This window comes from Mustela lutreola, chromosome 4, assembly GCF_030435805.1.
Source record: "Mustela lutreola isolate mMusLut2 chromosome 4, mMusLut2.pri, whole genome shotgun sequence".
Lineage (NCBI taxonomy): Eukaryota > Metazoa > Chordata > Mammalia > Carnivora > Mustelidae > Mustela > Mustela lutreola.
In genome coordinates this window covers 28175407-28195538 of record NC_081293.1, presented here as the reverse complement: position 1 = coordinate 28195538, position 20132 = coordinate 28175407, and the positions used below count along the sequence as shown (strand labels likewise).

General features: G+C 39.9%; 2 protein-coding genes and 1 long non-coding RNA gene across 5 annotated transcripts in view; 1 reads left to right on the top strand and 2 right to left on the bottom strand.

Moving 5' to 3' along the window:
• Positions 1–797, bottom strand: part of ERLIN1 (ER lipid raft associated 1) — a 39816-nt gene extending 39019 nt beyond the window's left edge. The window contains exons 1-2 of the mRNA XM_059169216.1: positions 640–797; positions 227–350 (exon numbers count right to left, since the gene is read on the bottom strand). Coding sequence (XP_059025199.1) covers positions 227–339 — 113 coding nt within the window. The 5' untranslated portion in view covers positions 340–350; positions 640–797. The remainder of the gene's footprint in view (positions 1–226; positions 351–639) is intronic.
• Positions 798–875: 78 nt separating this feature from the next.
• On the top strand, positions 876–6366 carry LOC131828551 (uncharacterized). Its single transcript, XR_009352493.1, has 2 exons — positions 876–1008; positions 4192–6366. It is a non-coding gene; the product is annotated as an uncharacterized LOC131828551 (long non-coding RNA).
• The window catches only part of CHUK (component of inhibitor of nuclear factor kappa B kinase complex), a 43526-nt gene continuing 26539 nt past the window's right edge, over positions 3146–20132 (bottom strand). The window contains exons 15-21 of one of the 3 annotated variants that reach the window (XM_059169213.1): positions 16537–16646; positions 15022–15071; positions 8479–8575; positions 8050–8197; positions 7179–7312; positions 5078–5177; positions 3146–4331 (exon numbers count right to left, since the gene is read on the bottom strand). In XM_059169213.1, the coding sequence (XP_059025196.1) occupies positions 4302–4331; positions 5078–5177; positions 7179–7312; positions 8050–8197; positions 8479–8575; positions 15022–15071; positions 16537–16646 (669 nt within the window). In that variant the 3' untranslated portion in view covers positions 3146–4301. The remainder of the gene's footprint in view (positions 4332–5077; positions 5178–7178; positions 7313–8049; positions 8198–8478; positions 8576–15021; positions 15072–16536; positions 16647–20132) is intronic. The other 2 variants (XM_059169214.1, XM_059169215.1) reach the window with 2 other exon arrangements.

The window sequence follows — 20132 nt, the reverse complement described above, 5'->3', positions numbered from 1 at the left end:
TCTCTGGAGGACGTCTTAACGTCTGCACAAAATGCACAGAGCACCAGAATCAATACCTACAGAGTGCTCGGCCCCCACATTCCTCCAGGGCTAGAACGAAAACGACTTCCTAAGACTGGAAGAGTTCCCCGATGCAGCAAGAGAGTACAACTTCGTAGACTCAGTCTAAGGGGAGTCTCCTTTCAATACCTACTTTAGACCTGAGCTGACTGCACACGCCGCTCACCTGTAGTACACAGCCAGGTGTCCTTCCTCAATCTTGTGGATGGAGGCGTAGAGAAGGACAACCACCAGACTCACCACTGCGGCCACCAGAACTCGGGCTTGAGTCATATTCATCCTTGTTCCTCCTAAATGAGGGCGGAAAGGATCCCCAAGCCCCTGAGTGACAGGCCCACCCCCTCCAGTTTCCACCCTCCCTCGGGAGAGCTGCCGTCCTTCCGCAGGCCGAGCCAGAGAGTCCTGTGGCCCTTGTCTCGCACTCTCCCCTCCTCAAACAGCCTACTTCCCCCTTAGCGAACCCCTCAGCCACAAGCGGGCCGTGGGCCGCCCCAACCAGGTGAGCGTCCTGACATCCCCCTCTCTTAACGGGCGCTCCCCCACCTTCCCACCCACCCAAACCCGGCGGAGGGAACTAACTGGGAAGGGGCCAGCCGCAGACTCCACAGGGAGGCCGACCCTAAGGCCGCGCCTCAAGGATCAGTGACGCATCGCCCCCGCCCGCACGTGCAGCCACCTCCCGGGCCGCTCCAACCGCCGCCAGCAGCCGGCCCCGCCCACTCGCCCGGCACTGCGGCTGCGCAGCCACGCACGCCGACGCAAGGCTCACCGCGCCACTAGAAGACGGGGAGCGCGCGGGACAAAATTCTTCCGGCCGCCCGCCTTCGGAGGTACGCGCGCTTATGTCTGCGCAGTGCTGTTTTCCTGCTCTGGGGGAGAAGGGAGATCGACCGCCTGGAGTAGGCCGGCATGTAGAGAAAAGGAGATGGCGCCTGGGACGAGGGACTGGTCAGTTTGTTCCTGTGCAGAAACCCACTTCTGCACTCTCAGCGTGGTAGCTGTTTGTTTATACCGTGCTTCAGGCACGGATCCTGTGCGAATTCAGGAGCAATAGATCTATTGCAAGAAAAGTATTGTGGAAGTTCAGAAGAGAAAAATGCTCAATTTGACCACGTCGCTCAGTTGTCGGGTATTTTTCTGAGCACCGATTAACGTGCCATAATGTTGATCCAGTGAGGGCTTCATAAAGGTCATCCCAAATAGGAACAGAAAGTGTGTGTGTGTGGGGGGGGGGTGGGTGGGTGTTGGGACGGAGGGCCTCCAGGTAGGCTCAAAAAACATTGCAACTTCCTTGAAGCCCATGTATTGGAAAGGAACCGAATAGGCTACGCCAGGCCCAGACTCTAAAAGGCTTGCATGCATGTTTTCTGTAGAGAGAGGGAGCTGGATGACTAGAGAACAGACTTTTTAACCTGAGTCTTCAGTTAAGTTACAGATTTTGTGCATACATTACCAAGACATAAATGGACAAAGTTAAAGACCAGAGATGGGAATGAGATAGATAAATACAAGGGAAATAAAGGCAGTGTATTTAGAGTAGGTTGGGCAGTAATCCAAGACATAAATGGACAAAGTTAAAGAGCAGAGATGGGAATGAGATAGATAAATACAAGGGAAATAAAAGCAGTGTATTTAGAGTAGGTTGGGCAGTAATCCTGTAAACCTTGAAAGGCTGGTGGAACCACAGCTGGACAAGGGAGGGCATGGCAGGACTCTGTAACCTTGAGCAGGGAAGTATGGGAAAACAGTACCTTCGGGCTGGTGAGTCTGCAAAATAGCTTAGAGTGGAAACAGGTTGGAAGCAGAGAAGCCAAGTAGTTAGGAAATGCAGGCCCAAGGTTTCTAAGGTAGTATCTGTGGAAATGGGAAGTCCTAAATAGGATTTCAGCAAGCCCTCCCAGACCACTCTGCCCTCTCCCTTCAATAAGTGCACTTACCTGTATTGTTCATAGGACTTTTATTACCTACAATTATCTGAGACCTTGTCTGTTCCAGATAAATGATATTAGCAAAACTTAGCTATCTTACTTCCAGAAAGTTAAGACGAACAAAAAACAACTTATTCCAGCTCAATTTCTGGATGGATTTTCTTCATTTTTCAAATGCTGCTAGAATTACAGAATGAAATGTATATTCACAATTGCCATTCAACTCTGAAGAGGTGTGGCCCAATAAAAAGCAAGAGTACAGAAACAAGTCTTAGGTGATCTCTCACTATAACCTGTTCTGACTCAATAGTACCTGCCCATATCACCCCAGCCACACCCTACAGCAGATCTTTCATCAGTTATTACAGTGATATTTAGAAAATATGCAGTCATCTAAACAGTAAATTCTTTAAACAATTATTTCAATGTTTGGATGGTTTATAATGTTCAGACTCCCAGATAAGCATTCATGTACTGCCTTTGTTAACTGTTTCTAATCTTGCCATCTAGCTCACTGTCTTCCAAGCAACAGGTACCCAATATGTGTTTTGTTGATTAAAACCTTCTAGAACTAGAGAAGCAAGAGACAGACTGCCTAAGCAGGAGGCCTGCTTCTCCCACTCCCCTGCTAGTGTTCCCTCTCTCGCTGTCTCTGTCAAATAAATAAAATCTTTAAAAATGAAATAGTTGACAGTCAGAGTTTCCATATTTAGAGAAACAACAGTACCAGATAACTAGAAAGTTAGGAGGAGACAGCCCCAAGATTTCAAACTGGATTTCCATGATGGAAAATGACACTACTAGCAAAATGGGGGTGGGGTGACTAAGACCTCAGTTTGTAGAGCAAGATATGAGCATGGTTTTTAGACATGGAAAGTGGAGTGCTCGCTTCGGCAGCACATATACTAGACATGGAAAGTGGTGATAGGACATCTCAAGAGAAAAGGCTATATTAAAATAAGCTGCCCAATGCTGTTTTTACTGTTAAGTCCTATTTAATTCCTAAGGAATTAAGTTATACTGTTAAGTCCTATTTAAATCCCAAGGCCCATTAAGTTATACTGTGCTCCAGTTCGGTTTCACAGAACCGTTTCCTAAACCATATTCAAACATTCTATCATAATATGATTATAATGAATAGAGATTCATTCCAAAAGTAATTTTAAAAATCATTTAATACACAAAGTGGAAAAAAGTATCTAGAATATAAAAGCATTTCACATTTTTTTAAAAAACACGTAATACCTTCTAAATTATTTAACAGATGGCAGATCCACAGTCCTTTATCTGAAACCCTTAGGGCAAGATGTTTCAGAATTATGAAATTTTCAGATTTTACAAAGGTAATTCAGTGCATATACCGTACTACATAAACACCCAGCACGGTCTGTAGCAGCCCCACACCCCCCCCCCCCAGTAATCAAATATGTTAATATTTCCACAGCAAAATGAATATTCACACTAAATGGGAGAAGTAGATTGTCAATTCAGGTTAGATTTGGAAGCAAATGAGTTTGTTACCAAGCTTTTGAAAGACCTTGCTTTCAGAGCTTTTTAGATTTTTGGAACTACAGATAAGGGAGTGTAGATCTTTATAAATTTGTACAAGACTTGAAAAATTCATTAAACGACCCATTTTTACAAGTGAAAAAATAACAGTCTTTAAACACATTATAAATTAATAGGCATCTTCTTGATATTATTAAATGTACATCTTAAATACATATACACATAGCACATTTAATGAGATTTGTGAGAATCAACTGGTATTAAAGGCACAGATACATAAGTCCTTCTCTAGGAAAGGGATACTGTCAAATGTGCAGTTGGGTTAAGCCAACTCCTTATGTTGCCAGGAAGAGCATTTCTGAATGCAACACAAGGAGGTACAGTATAATCTTGAGAGGAGACTCTTTCACAGAAACGGGCAAACAACTTTTACTTAGAACACATACATTAGTTAAAGTTTTGTTTTCCACATAGATATTACTTTTGGTCTTATGGCCAAAAGTTAAATGATAAAAGTTGTTTTTAGTCAGTTAGCTGTTGTATCACGTTTAAAGACAAATGGATTGCCATGATGTGCTTAAGTAGCTACCATTTAAACAAGGTCACTGACATAAAATTCTATCTGTTCAGACCTTGGAACTTCCTAAAGTCAAAGTATTGTGCTTGTAAAACCATGCATATTTTCTGTTCACAGCCATTTCTTCAATGCTGGTGTCTGAAGAATGATTTCATGGGAGAAAAGCAAATTTCCAACACGTGCACCAACAACTTCCATATGTTTGGGGGCAGTGAATAAGTAGCAAGTCATTCTGTTAACCAACTCCAATCAAGATTCTAAAATCAGGCATGAAAAAGTTACAGTTAGATGTTGACTATAAGCAGTAGGTTTAGGGGTGTTACTTTTTGCAAGTTTTCTATGTGTTTGGACATTTTATAATCAAAAGTTGAAAAATCGAAAGTATAAGTTACAATTAGAAAGTTTAGTTTTACCTTCTTTCCTGGTGATTAATAAAATATTTCAAAGAGTTTTCATAAATATTTGAAGTAAATAATTTGTGAAAGGAAATTCAAACAGTTGACCTTGAGACTAACTGTAGTAAAGTTAATTCAGTAAACATTTTATTGTGGTTTCTCCAAGTTTTAACAAATCAGTAATTGACAGTAACCAAATCTTAATACTTCTATTAATTACAACTGTATTAACATTCATTTTGCATACAGTAGTTACTAGATTTGAATTACAGTACAAATCCTGTCCCATCTTATTGGAAAAAATTGATTACTGAACCAAAAAAGTACAAACCATTCAATTTCAGTGGTCACACTGCAAAAAAAGTTCACCCTTCATTTAATTTGACCAAATACGCTACTGTTGAAGACTATCGATGACATAATCCCAGTATATCCGTGAGTAAGAAACGATAGGAATTTGAGGTCGAGGATATAACTCAAATGTTCTTTGTCTTTCTTGAGTTCTTCTCTTCCCCATATGCATCCCAAATGCCAGATGAGACTAGCATGGAAAGTTAAAAACCTTTGTACCCAACAAACCTAAAACACCCATACCATATACAACTTACCATTATTCTACTGCCCTGTTCCTCAATTGCTTCATGAATAATAGTGCTTAAATGGCCAAGACAGTTCAAATTTTCTTCTATCATTTGTGCTATAGTCTCCCTGTATGATGAAAAAACAAAACCTTTTCAAATGCAGCAAAGGGACAAATGAATTTACTCTTATCTTCTGGTCTTCAGGGTCAGAATGATCACTGCCCTTCCCACAGCGCTGCAAGCCAGCACCCCCGTGCAGCTGATTCCTAGGGTCTTCAAGTTTCCTCTTCCCTCCCACCCAGAGGCAGAGTCCTACTTGTTACGTCAAACTATTGCCTCTACCCAGCTCAAATGATAAGAAGTCCACTGGAAGTACAAACTCACTTTCCTCTGAAATGTAAGTGGCATGTACATACATTTCCCCCTCTGAAAATGCTTGCTGGGAGGTGGGGGAAATAACTGTAGCACAGAGACATGAAAGATCTCTTTGTTTCTGGACTATTTCTCTTTCCTTCTAAGTTGTAACAACATCAGTATGTTTACTTCAGAGACAGAAATGCAGGGGTGAAGATAAAAAAGTACAATCTGGTCTGCAAAGATGAGGGAAGGTAAAAACTCTGGTTGGAAACTATAGATGATAGCCATGAAAAAGAAAACAAGCAAGCTGATTCCTAAGGACAGCAGAAGAAAATAGCATCACAGGGGAGCTGCCCAGAACCAACAAGTATCCCTGGAAGTTTATATTTGAAGGAAATCCTGATTCTGGTTTCCACCTTCCCCACTTCCCTCTGCCTTATGCCTCTATCCTTTACCTTTTTCCAATCCTCTGTTTCTACCTCACTAGGCCATGGATGGTAGCCACTATAAGCTCAGAACTAAATTCTAATTTAGCTCACATTCAAAAGATGGAAAAATTGAGGTCAACAGATTCTAATCCTTGGTGGTTAAGTACATTATCATCGAAATCAATTTTTTACTTCATAATGTATTCCTACTGGAAAACATATTTAAAATTTCTATATGACATGCTTTTGCTAACAACCACAACCTCAAATTAGAAATTACCTGTATAGAGATGACATTTGCAACCATTAGCATCCCCTAACAAACCTAAATGCCTTTAATAAAAGCAAAAAGGTCAGTAATGTATTGAATTGTATTTGTTTCAACTCCAATTAGTGGAATATTTCCTAAAGCCAATTGAATTACAGCCTGTGCTGTATCTGTGGCTGTATTACATTGGGCCAAATCTCAAATGATCCCAAGATATACCTTACAACTTGCTTTCTTTAAAAATAAATAAATAAATAAATAAAAACCCTGATATCAGCTTTCCTTCCTGCCATGTGTGTTTCTCTCATAAAAGTAGAGTATAGAATGTGCAGCCACATGACCTCCTGAGCAATGATGTACATGGCTGATGCTGCACATGCAAAATTATGGGCAGAGCTTCTAGGTAATGCTGGTGCTGCTGGAGAGGTCTCCATGAGTTGTGAAAAAAGTGACAATACACAAACTAGCACAGAGCCACTGGCTCTGGATACAGCGCATCTTATGCTGAGAAAAATAACAGAAATGGATAGTCATTCAGCTTTTAGCAGGAGAGTAGGAATTAATAAAGGAAAATATAAAGCTTCAAACTTGAGTTCTTTGCAAAACTGAATTAAGGCATTGAAAAAAGTCTGCTTTTAGAGATACTAAGTTATAAAATGAGTAGAATAAACTCAATAATTCATTAGAGGGGTGATGGTAAAGGACACTAAAATGATAAATGCAAAAGAGCATAATTTCTGAGATAAATGGTTATGGAAGAAATAGTTGAGAAAGAACTCAGAACTAGGATTAGGTGATTTAGCTAAATAAAAAACATTTGTTGATATTTACTTCCCAAGCACTTCACATACAACATCTAATTGAATTTTCACAGCCGTTCCCATTTAACAGGTGAGGAAATGTGAACATTAAAAGAATCAAGTTAATTTGCACAAGGTTATTATGAAGGGACAGTCAGGATTCAACCCTGGTCTATAAGGCACCAAAGACTATGTCTTAACCACTACGCTCTACTCTACCTCATTCCTACCACTACTCTTGAAAACAACTATCTATTGTTGCAAAGTGAACCCACCCATCTTGAGGAGTTACCACACATGACAGAGGATGTTCACGTTCTGTTGAAGCTGGGGGAAGCCATGCTGATGCCTGAGGGGTTACTGCACCTTCTAGACTAGATACTACAAGGGACCGGGCAGAACTCTGTGTCTAAAGGGGAAAAAAGTAAATAAAAAGATTACAGGCAAGCATCACCATTGATTCATACAATTCCTACAATATTCCTAAGATTTACACTTCTACTACTTCTCATATACACAACCAGAGTATTTCTATACAAAACTATCCCCATCTTTATGTAAGGATTTCTGTACAACTGTCCTCTCCTGGACCCCTTTCATGACTAAAACAAAATGTATCTGCCCTTCACATTCCACTGAACAAGGAGTTAGTTTCATTAACTCGTCAAGCACCTCTACCCCCAAATTGGGATGGGATACCACAGTGGTCTAGGGCTGGAAGGAGTGGATAAACACGAGACTAGAGAGGAGAGAAATAATGAAGGATGATCAGGAAGTCCTGCATCTGAATTGCTAGTGAAACACCAAGCAAAGAACATGAGCATCAAACTAACACAGAATGCACACATCTTTAAAAGGACCTAGGTCATGCGAATCCCTTTTCCAGGGAATACCAGCAAATCAATGTCACATTAAATAATTCATTACAAGTTGGGGCGAATGGGTGGCTCAGTCAGTTAAGCATCTGCCTTCAGCTCAGGTCGTGATCCCGGTCCTAGGATTAAGTGCTTTGTGGGGCTCCCTGCTCAGTGGGGAGCCTGCTTCTCCCTCTCCCTCTGCCACTCCCCCTGCTCATGCTCTCTTTCTCTGTCAAATAAATAAAATCTCCTAATTGAAAAAAATAGTAATTCATTAAAAGTCACTTACACAAGCAATTTTAAGGAGATGCCATATTTCTTTCTGTCTCTTTCCCTGCATAAACATGACAGTATTGTCAGCTTCTTTGATGTTACTAAGGGCCATTTCCACCTTAGGCAGTAGATCAATAATCTTCTGTTTACAGCCCAATAACTTGCTGGAGAGATGAAATCAGCGTCAGATAATTATACACCCCCCAAGACTGTACACCATACTCCCACACCCAGCTGGAAAAATGAACCACAATCAGCACCAGATTTAGTGACTGATGTCCGCAGTGATGTACACAAATGAGACACAACTGGGGTCAAACCACCCAAAGAACTGCCAGGTATCTTCCTAGGTCTAGTATATTTACCAAAAAGGAATATTACTCTTTGAAAGGAAAATGATAAAAGTACCCTGGCTTTTCCATAGGAAATAAAAGAACTTTTCTACCTCAGGTGACCAAACAGCTCCTTGAGAACCCGGTCTTGACTCTGAACAGTATGCACAATGATCTTCACCATTTCCGTGCTGTCACTGTAGTATTGATCTACAAAAGATCTCAGTGAGTGGGTATAACTTGTCTTCTGAATAAATACATTAGCCTCTAAATAAACAAATTCCTAAAAACCTGGAAGTAGTTTTAATTAAGCATCTCCATTTAAATTTAAAACTGGATTAAAAATTTAAGATTATATATGAACAATTATATATCTAAAAACAAATCATGTTTGTCTGTGTATAATGCATATTTAAATTTATCACTGTTATCTTCACAGAACTTAGTTGCCTGTTTTGAGAAGAATATGTTTACCCATCTTTAACCCATATTAACCCAAATCCCAGATACATATGCAGCTTTCTGGCTGAAAGATCAATTTCCCTTGGATGACTTACATCATTTATTTAAAAACAGCAGAACAGGAGTGACTGGGTGGCTCAGTCAATAAAGCATCTGCCTTCAGCTCATGCCATGATTCCAAGTCCTGGGATCAAGCCCCACACTGGGCTTCCTACTCAGCTAGGAACCTGCTTCTCCCTCTCTCTCTCTGCCACTCCTTCTACTTGTGCATGATCTCTTTCTCTCTCTCTCTGTTTCTCTGTCAAATAAATAAAATCTTTAAAAAAAAAACGAACAAAAAAAATAGGACAATTCATCAAACTTTCACTGGTTCAAAAGAAGGAGGCCCTTCCCCCATCTAGGTTGCTTGGGATTTTATGTTTATCCATCTTTTTGCAGCCCATGAAAACTTTGAAAAAAAAAAAAAAAAAAAAACCTGACAATGTAAGGCAAATCTGATGCACTAATAAAAGGACCTGCAGATGCTGAAAGTTCAGTCTGAGGACAGTATGATAATGTAAACTGGAAGATGACAAATGTCCTCAAAGAGGATGGCTGTGTGGAAACAGTGAGTGAGTTCTACAGTTTATAGGAGACGAAACTCAATTAAAAAACAAAACAAAACAAAACAACAACAACCAAAAAAACCAGGGTGCCTGGGTGGCTCAGTCGGTGATTTCGCTTAGGTCATGATCTCAGGGTCATGACACTGAGCCCTATGTCAGGCTCCACACTCTCTCTCTCCCTTTCCCTTTGTCCAGGCTGTGCTATCTCCCTCTCTCTCAAACAAACAAAAACAAAAAAGCATTGTTATATTTCAGAAAGTGGTATTCAAGTTTTTAAAACTGGAAGACTGCTCATAGATCATGTTGGTTATTTCCTTGGACAATAATTAATCTCAATGCAAAAATATTATTTGCTATTACATACTTAACACTTCTCACTGAACCCTCATAGGAGTCCTGTGAGATGGCTACTATTATTACCCACATTTTACTATGAAAGGGGAATCCCAAAAGGTTTTTAGAAAGTTCAGGATCCTTTGTTATCACTGCAAAGACCTCTCCCTCATAGCCCAAATTTATTCCCTACACATGTCCCACTTTGTCTCTCCCTTACTAACACTGAATTACAGAGGTTCCAAACAGGCTCCTCTCCCAACAGCACTCCTTCCTAAATCCCACAGACCAGAAAAGCTTCCCCATATAGTTAGCTTGTTTAGATGGTCAGAGACCTCAGAACATTCACCTTCTCCAGCATACAAAAATGAAGAAAGTTGTTTTTCACCATTTTTAGCTTAACAAGAGTCTCAAGTCAACTCTAAGCTAGAAAAGACATCAGAAACCATGTATCAAATATGATTACATAAGCTCCAACCATAGATGAAACTTCTTATTACAACTAATTTGTCACTCAAGATAATGATCAGTTCAAAGAAGCTACCCAGATAGCAAATTTATTTCTAGGCTCTATGACATGCTAGTATGCTGACAGGGCTACTGCAAAGTTTTTATAAAAATAATCCAGGGGTGCCTGGCTGGCTCAGTCGGTGGAATGTGCGACTGACCTCAGTTTTATGAATTTGAGCTCCACACTGGGTGTAGAGATTACTTAAAATCCTTAAAATCCAACAATAGTAACAACAACAACAAGTCAAACAAATGCTATCACTGACTACAGGAAGTTAATATGACGGACCCAATGGATGGAATTTTCTATCTATCTGCAATACCCAATTCACTGGCCAGAAGACTAGGAGTATTACTGATTGAAGGGAAAAAAGAATTAGACTTGCTCTATTAAAATCTTAAGTTTCAATTATTTTATTCTAACCATAACTTCTATTACTTATATCACTTTCTGTCAATACCTTGAACTTTTTTGTCTTCTATGAGCAAAATCCTAAGCCTGGATCAGTCTAACCATCCGCTCCATCAGTTTCTGCAGGTAAGCCACTAACCACCACCAATAAAAAAATTACACTACCATTTCCTCTGTCATCACTACTAATTCACAGGTCTTCACTCTGCTCTGGATTCTTTTTTTTTTTTTTTTTTTAAAGATTTTATTTATTGGGGCACCTGGGTGGCTCAGTGGGTTAAGCCACTGCCTTCGGCTCAGGTCATGATCTCAGGGTGCTGGGATCGAGTCCCGCATCGCGCTCTCCGCTCAGCAGGGAGCCTGCTTCCTCCTCTCTCTCTCTCTGCCTGCCTCTCTGCTTACTTGTGATCTCTCTCTATCAAATAAATAAATAAAATCTTTTAAAAAAAAAAGATTTTATTTATTTACTTGAGAAAGAGAATGAGAGGGAAGAGGGACTGAGAGAAAAGCAAGACTCCCCACTGAGGAGGGAGCCTGATGCAGGACTTGATCCTGGCACTCCAGGATCATGACCTGAGCTGAAGGTGGTCACTTAACCAACTGAGCCACCCAGGCACCCCTCTGCTCTGGATTCTTAATAAATGATCTGGATCAGCAACATCTTCCACTGCATACACCAGCTTTTAAAAATCTTTAGCATACTCTTTAAATCTAGGTAGTCATCACTTCCTCTGTTAATCCCGTTACCTCTTCTGTTAACAGTTAACTCCACTTCTTACTTCAGGATGGGTGGCCACAAGACAGTAAGATCCCCACCTTCCAACCCCTACACCCACAGAAGTGTCAGTATCTGTACTGCCAATCCCTGTAATATCACTGGAAGCAAGCCTAAGTGAATCAGCCTCTCAAGCTTGTTTAGGGACCTCCCTTTCCACAGGCTTTTGGGCCCAAGCACTTAAATGTGCTCAAGTCTACCTTCTGAAGACTGACCTCCCGGAATCTCTCTCTCTTGGGTCCTCACCTCTTCTTTCCTTAACAGCAAAGCTTCTGAAAAGAACAGCCTAGATAAGCAGTTCTAAAACTTACTGGTCTCAGGACCGCTGTACACTCGAAAATTCTTAAGAACCCGAAGGTGTTTTTTGGGAATTAAACTGAGAAGTTTAAAAATATTTACTTATTTACTTAAAAATAACAAAAAACTCTTTACCTGTGAAACATATTTTTATTAAAAATAACTATTTTCCAAAATCTGTTAGTGAGAAAACTAGCCTTGTTTTACATTTTTTGCAAGTTTTTTAATATCACCACTGGTCTCATCAAAAATAGTTTAGGTACTGAAAAGCTGACAAATTTCAGTTGATGGATACAAGTTTTCCTAAATTTTATTTTTTTGCTTGAAATATGGAATTTTAATATTGCAACTAACGTTGTTTTTTTCCCTTAAAATGACAGTCATGCTTCATTAACTTCTGAGAAGACACCTGCCACAGTGGCTTTCCTGAGAAAAACAGTAGACTTCAGTATGGAGCAGAAGTGCTCTAGGGGCACTTCTCCTTTCATCACACAGAATACTGAAAAGACATGTACCCAAAGGTTGAGATTTAAGTAGAATTCTTACTACTTATCAAGTACATACTTAAATGAACCTTATTTTTTTTTTTAACTGTGATTGCATAATGGTGAAAAGTATGACTACTTATATAATTTGGTACTAGTGCCATGATCCATGCTAAGTGAGGTATAAGCTGTTTACCTACCAATGCTTTTCACAGCATCAGTGAAAATGTCAACATAGTGAAAAAGGCAAATGTCTTAGCGTTATGAAAGTAGTTTTGTCCTCATCGATCCTCTGGGGTGCATGAACCATGATTTGGGAATTGCTGGTCTAGACTGACTTCTCTATTTCTTCGTGTCTCATTCCTCCCTCAGCCTTCCATAATCTGAGTTCTGTTCCCAAAGGCCATATTTTGCCAAGATCAACAATGATGTCCAAACTGCTAAGTTGAATGCATGTTTACATCACATTTTTATTACCCACATCTCTGCAGCATTTCACCCCACTGATCACTTTCTTCTTGACACTCTCTCTGTCCTGTTCCTATCATATCATTCCTTCTATATATTGGTCATTTCCCAATCTTCTCGGGCAGCTCTTCTGCTTCTAGCCATTTCCTGAATGTTGGTATTCTTTGGGATTCCATCTTTGGCTTCCTTACCCAACTTACTTTTTCAAGATGGTCACTTTAGTCCTATGGTTGATCATTCTCAAATAGCTAAATATCTAGCCCCAACTTTTCTACTAATTCCATATACATATGTACATATATGTATATGTGTAGTTATGTACACATACATATATATATACATATATATATATATATAATACTGCTTATTAGACATCTCTACTTTAATATCCCACTAACATCAACATGTACAAAAATGAATTCATCTTCTTTTTCCATCAGGTCTGCCATCCTTTCTACACTTGCCTTTATGGTGAGTGGTCCTACTGACTATGCACCCAGCTGCCACAGCCAGAATCTTGGGAGGCATCCCTACTCCAGCTCCAGCCATCCAAATTCAATCTATCACCCAACACCATCAGTTCTACCTCCTAAGTGTCTCTCTTGCCTTTACTTTCCTCTCACCCAGTCTCCACAGTTCAGGCTCTCTGCCTTAGCTCGTGGCCCACCCTATACTGAGTTATGATTATTTCAACAGCCTCATAACCAATGCCTGTCTTCAGTCTAGCCACACTATGTGCAATGTTACCAACGCCATACTTCTGAAATGCTCATCTGGTCATGCCATTCCCCTGCTTAAAACGTGTTCAAGTTTCTCTTTGCTATCATGATGAAATCCGAACTCTTTACCATAACAGACCAGATCCTTTATGATCCAGTCACATCTGATCCAGCCTCTCTCCTGAAAATCTACAACCCAGTCACTTCATTTCCTCAATCATGCTAAGTGTTACACATATGTGTCTTTACTCACTATACTTGTACATCCAAGAACCCAGCTCCTTTCCCTACTACTTACCCTTTAAGGCTTATCTCAGATGTCATCTCCTGCAATAACCTCCTCTGACCATCCCTGACCCCAGGCAGCACTGGGTGCCTATCTTATATATACACCTCATAAATGTCTACAGGAATAAACTGAATGAATTCCTCTCCAATAAAAACCAATGTAGAGGAGATCACATTATTTGTTAAGATGGAATTTCATATGGATGGATATTAATTTGCACGTTTGTAAATCTTAAAGTATAAAACATGTCTTTTGTTTTACTTATTTATTGGTAATTTAGGTACATATAGCAAATTAAGGCACAGGCTTAGCCTTTTATTTCTTCTATAACCCGTCAAAACAAATCGATTTGTAACAGAGGATAGTATCTCACAGATATATAATACTTTATACTTCTCAAGGCATTTTCACAAAACACCTCCCAAATACATTGCTACACACACTCACTGAATTAGGAAACCGAGGTTTCAGCCCCATTTTACAGAAGAGGAAAATTAGATACAAGAAAATTAGAGGGGTGCCTAGGTCGCTCAGTGGATTAAACCCTCTGCCTTTGGCTCAGGTCATGAGGCCAGCGTCCCGGGATCGAGCCCCACATTGGGATCTCTGCTCAGCAAGGAGCCTGCTTCCCTTCCTCTCTCTCTGCCTGTCTCTCTGCCTACTTGAGATCTCTGTCTGTCAAATAAATAAATAAATAATCTTAAAAAAAAAAGAAAAGAAAGAAAATTAGGTACTTAGTCAGTAAGCTGCCCAGTCAAGAATCTAAGCTCCAATGCTCTTGGCAACAGACCATGTTCTTTATTCCATGTTCTGTATGCAGCGCACGTTCGACAGGAATTGTTTTGCCAATGAAATAAGCAGTAACCAGATGCAGATAAAGGCATCACTTTCAAGGTATGCTGCTTTGGCCTAGAACATGGGCCTTTCCTCTAATTACTCCACACCTGAACTCATTGTACCAAATTCTTTTCAACTTCTCTAATGTTAAGCAGCACTTATTTTTTCCATCTTTCCTCACATTTTCTTGCTTCCTCTTCCCTTTCTTTGAGTTCCTTTTTTCTCTTTCATTCCTTCCTTTCACTTCCCTTTAGGAAGTTTTCTATCTCAATTTTCTTGTTACTTTGCCTTCCTAATCTCTCAAATTCTCACCAACTTAAAAGCTGTTTTACCATAAGCAGCTCAATGGCAATACCAAAACTGGAATTTATTCTGCAGCTTTTTAAAAAATCCAATCCCCTGGAATTGTTAAGTTTGTGATGGTTTCCTAAAATGCCTTTGTGTACAGTGATTAAGTGTCTTACCTGAAGGTCTGTGCTTTAACTGCTTATACAGATCAATGGCACGTTGTTCCCTACGAAAGAGAAAACATGCTTGCAAAAGTGAAGATAACTCAATGACTAATAATCAACAACTTGAAATGAACAATATTATTTGAATAGAGTATAAACCTATTTTAAAGCAAATATATATTGCCAACAAACATTTTACACAGCATTTCACTGGGTAATAAGCAAGATCTAAAAATGCAAAGTTTAGGTGCACCTGGCTGGCTCAGTCAGTAAAGCATGAGGCTCTTGATCTTGGTGTGATGAGTTCAAGTCCCACAGTGGGAGGTAGAAATTACTTAAAAGTAAAATATTTTCATAAAAATTTTAAAAACTAATAAATAATAAATAAATAATAAATTAATGAAGAGATACTTCACATCTCTCTGATCCACAATCACATATACAACATCTCTGCATCAGAAACACTTAAATGGGCAAAAATGAAGGCCTGTGATTAGGATAAAATTTTCAAATTTCTATCCAGACACTTAGGAAGTTAACCTCATTTAGGGCATTTAACGACAATAACTTGGGCTAGAACTATGGTAAGTAGGGCAACAGTTTATAACTTAGAATACTTGAAAACCTGATAACACTCACATGAAATGATGCTTTGATTAAAAAAGCAAAGGTCGGGGGCACCTGGGTGGCTCAGTGGGTTAAGCCACTGCCTTCAGCTCAGGTCATGATCCCAGGGTCCTGGGATCGAGCCCCACATCAGGCTCTCTGCTCAGCGGGGAGCCTGCTTCCTCCTCTTTCTCTGCATGCCTCTCTGCCTACTTGTGATCTCTGTCTGTCAAATAAATAAATAAATTCTTTAAAAAAAATAAAAAAAAAAGCAAAGGTCGAGGCACCTGGGTGGCTCAGTGGGTTAAAGCCTCTGCCTTCGGCTCAGGTCATGATCCCAGGGTCCTGGGATCGAGCCCCACATCAGGCTCTCTGCTCAGCAGGGAGCCTGCTTCCCCCTCCCACCTCTGCCTGCTTCTCTGCCTACTTGTGATCTCTATCAAATAAATAAAATCTTAAAAAAAAAAAAAAAAAAGCAAAGGTCATCCCTGAAGTTATTTCCAAAATTTCTGTAACTAAGAAAAACTTCCTTTTAAAATATTATGGCAATGGGGCACTTGGATGGCTCAGTTATTAAGAGTCTGCCTTCAGATCAGGTCATGATACTAGAGTCCTGGAATCAAGACCTACGCTGGCCTCCCTGCTCTGCGGAAAGCCTGCTTCTCCCTCTCCCACTTCCCCTGCTTGCATTCCCCCTCTTGTTGTCTCTCTCTGTGTCAAATCAATAAATAAAATCTTTAAAATAAATATAAATAAATAGATAAATAAATAAATAAATAAAATTATGGCAATATATTTGGAGAAAGAAAATTTATGGAAAAGAAAAATACAGGCTTACTCTGCCAGATACATGCAGAAAGTACCACCTGAGACAAAAAATTACAGACATCCATACCAGCAATACAAGACTTCCTTACTTACAGAGATTCCATTAAGTCTCCCTGACGTCTTCCATAAGGGCTCTTCTGCAGCTCCATGATTTCAGTGTGTAGAGACATGATCTGATCCTCCAGGTAACCAATGACACCCACCTAAAATATGATGAAACACAAAAGAAATTATAGGCTCACCACCACACAAAACAGAAAGAACTCAGAGAATGATTTGCTGCAACAGCAGGAGAACTCAATGATTTAACATGAAACACTGACTTTGTTCAAGCTTTTTTATCTTTCAGATTCTGAAAATCTTTCATACAAGGACAGACTTAATACCTATGCTTCTCTCTTTTCTCTTCTGACAACAGTAAATTACTAGCATTTGCTTTCTCCTCCTGAGAAGCAGAAAGACAGAGGTGTCACTAACAAGACAGAGAAAAAGTGACCACCAAAACTGCTGTTATCTCAGCTTTATGATCTTCACTGCCTCTTGTGCCCAACTGCCTTGAATAAGAATGCAGAAAGATCAAGATAATGGGTTTCCTACCCAAAGATATCAACTGCCTTTCTACTGGCAATTCAGGAGAGTAACAATTTAGTGGGACCATGGACAGATTTAACAACTGAGGAAGGAATATGCCTCCTAGAGAATGAACTATAACCAGCATGACCACATATAGAATTTATTGTCCAAACAAGCATAATTTTGAGAGTAAAAGGGAGTAATTATTGCAAGACAGGTATAAACCGGGACCATTTCAGGTAACCAGGATGTATAGCTATCCTATCTAAACCACTCAAATTGAGTCCCTTGTAGACAGCATACGGACGGGTCTTGTCCTTTTATTAAACCTCAACCCTGTGCTGTTTCATGGGAGCATTTAGGCAGTTCACGTTGAGAGTGATTACTGAAAGATATGATTTTTCTGTCATTATGTCGCCTGTGAAGTCCTTGTTTCTATAGATTGTCTCTGTAAACTTCTGTTCTATATCACTTTGGGGGTACTTCTCCTTTTACAGAGCCCCTCTTAATATTTCTTGCAGGGTTAGCTTAGTGGCCACATATTCTTTCAGTTTCTGCCAGACCTGGACACTCTGTATCTCTTCATCTGTTCTGAATGGCAGCCTTGCCAGATAAAGTATTCTTGGCTGCATGTTCTTCTCATTTAGTACCCTGAATATGTCTTGCTAGCCCCTTCTGGCTTGCTAGGTCTTTGTGGAGAGTTCTGATGTTATTCTGATGTTCTTCCCTCTGTATGTAAGGAATCTCTACCCCTTAATTGCCCCTAAGGTAGTTTCCTTGAGGGGTGCCTGGGTGGCTCAGTGGGTTAAAGCCTCTGCCTTTGGCTCAGGTCATAATCCCAGTGTCCTGGGATTGAGCCCCGCATCAGGCTCTCTGCTCAGCAGGGAGCCTGCTCCCCACCCCCTCCGCCGCCGTCTCTGCTTGCCTCTCTGCCTACTTGTGATCTCTTTCTGTCAAATTAAAAAAAAAAAAAAAAATGGTTTCCTTGATTCTGAGATTTGTTGAGTTTTACTATTATATGCCAGAGCATTGGTCTGTTCTTCTTGATCTTGGGAGGTGTCCTCTCTGCCTCTAGGCCTCTAGGACACGAATGCTTGTTTCATACCCCAGATTAGGGAAGTTCTCAGCTTCAATTTGCTCAAATATATCTACTAGTCCTCTTTCTCTCCCCATTTCCCCCTCAGGGAATCCCAATAATTCTGACATTGGAACATTTCATGGCATCGATCCAATTCTCTTTTCATGGATTTTAAGGTATTTGTTCCAGGATTCCTGTTCCTTCCTTTCTATCAGTTTGTCTTCTACATCACTAATTCTTTCTTCTACCTCATTTACCCTAGCTGTTAGAGTATCTAGCTTAGATTGCATCTCATTCATAGGATTTTTAAGTTCAGCCTGATTAGCTATCATTTCTGCCCTTGAAGACTCTATGTTGCCTTTAATGGTTTCCCCCAAACTAGCTATTGTCTTCATAACTATAACCCTGAAATCTACTTCTGACACCTTGCTTATATCCATATCCATTTAGGTCAACGGGAGAAGCCACTGTCTTTGACTCTTTTCTTTGTTGAGAGTTCCTCCTCCTAGTCATTCTGTTGAGGGGTGGTTGAGGGAATATACAGAGTTGAAAATATCAACCACCTTCCAGGCAAGATGCACTCTTGGAAAATTTGGAGCAATTGGAAGCCACCACACCAAGAAAACTGGCCAAAATGAAATCCAAGAATAAGATTTATAAAGTTTAGGGGGAAAAGTGGGGAATGAGGGGAGGGAGAAAGCAGACTCTCTCTTCACAGATGACATCATATTTTATGTGGAAAACCCAAAAGAATCCACCCCTAAATTACTAGAACTCATACATCAATTCAGTAATGTGGCAGTATACAAAATCAGTGCACAGAAATCAGCTGCTTTCCTATACACTAACAAAATAACTGTAGAAAGAAAAATTAGGGAATTGATTCTATTTACAATAGCACCAAAAACCATAAGATAACTTAGAATAAAACCAACCAAAGAGGTGAAGGATCTGTACTCCACAAACTGCAGAACACTTATGAAAGAAATTGAAGAAGACACAAAACGATGGAAAAACATTCCATGCTCATGGATCGGAAGAATAAACATTGTTAAAATGTCTATGCTGCCCAGAGCAATCTATACTTTCAACACCATTTTGATCAAAATACCAATGGCATTTTTCAAAGTGCTGCAACAAACAATCCTAAAAATTGTATGGAACCAAAGAAGACCCAAATCGCCAAGGAACTGCTGAAAAAGAAAAACAAAGCTATGGGCATCACATTGCCTGATTTCAAGCTATATTACAAAGCTGTGATCCCTAAGATAACATGGTGTTGGCACAAAAACAAACACATAGATCAGTGAAACAGAATAAGAAGCCCAGATATGGACCCTCAACTCTACGGTCAGTTAATCTTCAACAAAGCAGGAAAAAATATCCAATGGAGAAAAAACAGTCTCTTCAATAAACGGTGCTGGGAAAATTGGACAGCTATATAAAGAAAAATGAAATTTGACCATATGCTTACACCATACACAAAGATAAACTCTAAATGGATGAAAGACCTCAATGTGAGACACGGATCCATCAAAGTCCTAGAGGAGAATATGGGTAGTAACCTCTTTGACACTGGCCTCAGCAACTTCTTTCAAGACATGTCTCCAAAGGCAAGGGAAACAAAAGTGAAAATGAACTTTTAGGACTTCATCAAGATAAAAAGCTTCTGCACAGCAAAAGAAACTGTCAACAACACAGAGGGAACCCACGGAATGGGAGAAGATATTTGCAAATGACACTACAGACAAAAAGCTGATATCCAAGATCTATAAAGAATTTCTCAAACCCAACACCCAAAAAACAAATAATCAAGTCAAAAATAGGCAGAAGACACGAACAGATACTTCTCCAAAGAAGACATACAAATGGCTAACAGACACATGAAAAAATGTTCACCTTCATTAGCCATCAGTGAAATTCAAATCAAAACCACACTAAGATACCACTTTACAGCAGTCAGAATGGCAAAAATCGACAAGGCAAAAAACAATAAGTGTTGGAGAGGTTGTGGAGAAAGGGGAACCCTATCACACTG